At 38.9% G+C, this 2,881-nt stretch overlaps 1 protein-coding gene across 2 annotated transcripts in view; it reads right to left on the reverse strand.

Moving 5' to 3' along the window:
- Nucleotides 1-2,881, reverse strand: part of LOC106530406 (fibronectin type III domain-containing protein 5) — a 16,493-nt gene that overhangs the window by 11,757 nt on the left and 1,855 nt on the right. For both annotated transcript variants that reach the window (XM_014026009.1, XM_014026010.1), the window contains exons 2-3: nucleotides 2,690-2,808; nucleotides 835-1,033 (exon numbers count right to left, since the gene is read on the reverse strand). In XM_014026009.1, coding sequence (XP_013881463.1) covers nucleotides 835-1,033; nucleotides 2,690-2,808 — 318 coding nt within the window. The remainder of the gene's footprint in view (nucleotides 1-834; nucleotides 1,034-2,689; nucleotides 2,809-2,881) is intronic.

Below are 2,881 nucleotides of genomic sequence, written 5' to 3' on the forward strand. Positions count from 1 at the left end.
TATATATATAGTGTTTTTTAAACTCACAACAGAAATAAATTAGTATGAAAATAATGTATGTGATCAACACTAATACAAAAAGTAAAACTAGTTGATTAGCTCATGCTAGCCTGTTGTTTATTTATTATTTATGTATGATATAACTCAGACTGTTTAGAATCTAAACAGTCTATGAGTTATATCATACACATCAGTTACTTCATTGACTAACAGGGTTGGGCGATAATCGCAAAAATAATTAATCACGATTAAATATGGTATTTATCTGGTAACTATAAATATGACAATTAATACAATTATACTTACAAATCATAAGTCAAACTAACTGCTATATTTTAACAGGTTAAGCAGTAAGCTGTTAACTGAAACCCACCTTTCCCACAATGTGGAGTGGCAGCACATCTTTAGTAATGCAGCATATGCCACGGCCCACATTATCTCCTTCAAGCACTTAGTTTGCTGCTTGTAAGGAACATATTCCTTGTGAATTCTTGGCTGAGTAGATTTATTTCCACCACTTGCTGGAGGACAATTCACTTGCTGGAGGACAATTTGTTGTAGCCAACGTCGCCTTCGTCAGCATTTTATGGCTTTCCTCGTACTTCCATTTATGGCAGTGTTTCATGTGATTAAACTAGTTTGTAGTGTTAACTGTTCTGCACCACCTTCCACCATTGTTATCTTTTGGGCTCACTTGCATGCTTGATACACACTAATGACCCTCAAAATAGAAAGGGAGGGGAAGTGAGTTGCATGTGACTATTTGCACCTAAATTGGTGCTAAAAAGCAAAGCAGCTGTCAACCATGCCCCTAATTCCTTGATAAAGACTCACCAGGGCTCTTGGATGCCATCTTCTCCGACTCTTTAGGCGTCCTGAAGAGCACAGGCTGACTGGGAGGGCTGCTTCCTCCCATGCTAATGCTCTGAACGTGGACGATGTACTCGGTGTCCTCGTCCAGGTCCCACAGTGCACAGGAGCGTGTGGTGGTGTTCACTTCCTGGATGAACCTCAACATGCGCACATCCTTTTTCTACGGCGACACAGGGACCAGACAAAATTGTGGATATTACAATGTTTTGTTATAAGCACCTTCTACCTCCTTTGTTACTTTATTTACTTTGGTTACCCAGTTTGCTTACTCAAGAGAAAACTTTTCTTCTCCTTCTCATAATAAAATGCTTTAAAAACAAATTTTATAAGGTGTCCTCTCAGTAGGAAAGTCAAATTTTCCTTATTAGGTCTTGGTTTGTGTTAATGCCTACACTTTTCTTCCTGGATAATGGTTGGGAGAAAAAAAGCTTATACAAACCCTTTGGGTTCTTTTCCTCACAATATAATTAAGCCTAAAAAAGCAGAGTTTGTCTCAATTCAAGAACACTCGGCTGGAAGTGTATATTATTACCCGGCTTGGGCTGCTCACTCAGGTCATTTGGCTTCTGGTGGATTAAAGAGTACGGCTCCTTGGGGGCACTTTTATTTACCACGTAATTAAAGAAGAAAATAACCCAAACCATTAAAACTTCATGAGAAAAAAATGTACATCTGACAAAGGTATGAAAGTGGATCTAGAGTTTTAAAGGGTTTTTCTGATATTTTGAAGTGGGGTTCGGTGGAAAGGTTATGAACAGTTAATATCTTGCCTGTTGTAGATGGGTATTTTGTTTGAGAAGCCTAAGCTTGGAGAAATACAATTTACATCTGACAGAACTGATGGGCTAAAATGGGTTGCATTCAAACCTTTACATTTAGGCTTTAAGCTAGATGGTTGTCTGGGCGCCTTTTGGATGGTTCACCAAGATTTAACAGACATTTCTATGAATGAGACGCAGCTTTTGTTAACAAATACACTAAAAAAGCACAATAGCCTATCAGTACTGAGTCACCGAGTAAGGACTGCAGTCTTATAAAGCCAGAGGGTTTATAAGTTGCGGTTTTACAGTTTCATTGTTGTGTGTTGTTGCCACAATCTTCGCTCCTCGTTTGTTCATAACTTGTATTTTCCCTCTGTAAATTTCGTAAACTTTGTAAGTGGCGAAGGGGTGAACAGTTCGGATGGAGGAGGTAGGTAGCAATTTTAGACCTAGACTGTTCCCTCCATAATTAAAATTTTTTAACTTACGTAAATTTCGTAAACTTCCGTATTCTTTGTAAACAGGATGGGGTTTGGGGGGGGCTCTAAGTGTTGATGCCTTCTTCCAAAATCCTACCTAAAAGCCTGTTTACATTGACTTTCATTTTGTGGTACATGGTTATTTACATCGCTTTCTGAGGTTTACAGCTAGCTGTAACACTTTCTGTACATCCTGAGACATTTCCATTGGGAATTTTTCAAATAATCAGTCAAAGTAACTGTGTAATGTTAAAGTGATGCCATTATTAATCTATTTGGAACATAATGACAAGCCAGCAAATTGATTTTCAAAAATGCAAAATTAGCTATAATGTAGTCCAGTTTACAGATTTTGACCTAAATTTGGTGTGGCTGTGGCTGAGGGTCATTCAAAATACATAATCTAAGGGTAGCATCTCACAATATGGAATGCGCTTATTTTATTCCCTAAAGTCTACAGCTTCTTCATTTCTCAACACACAGTCATTTCTTCAAGGAATGCTAGGCCTTTATTTAAGATTTTTTTTATATTCGACAACACTCACATTAAAGCACACATAACATTCACAGAGGTACCTGTTGGGTGATGGCAAATCCAATGACGGGGTCACCCTCCAAGATTTCCCATGTCACCATGGCCGAGTTGACCTCGAGGTCTCTGATGGTCACATTGAGCGGAGCTGACAGCAGAGTGTCTAACACACACACACACAGACACAGACACAGACACAGACACAGACACACACACACACACACACACACACACAC

Source organism: Austrofundulus limnaeus, unplaced genomic scaffold (assembly GCF_001266775.1).
Source record: "Austrofundulus limnaeus strain Quisiro unplaced genomic scaffold, Austrofundulus_limnaeus-1.0 Scaffold517, whole genome shotgun sequence".
NCBI lineage: Eukaryota > Metazoa > Chordata > Actinopteri > Cyprinodontiformes > Rivulidae > Austrofundulus > Austrofundulus limnaeus.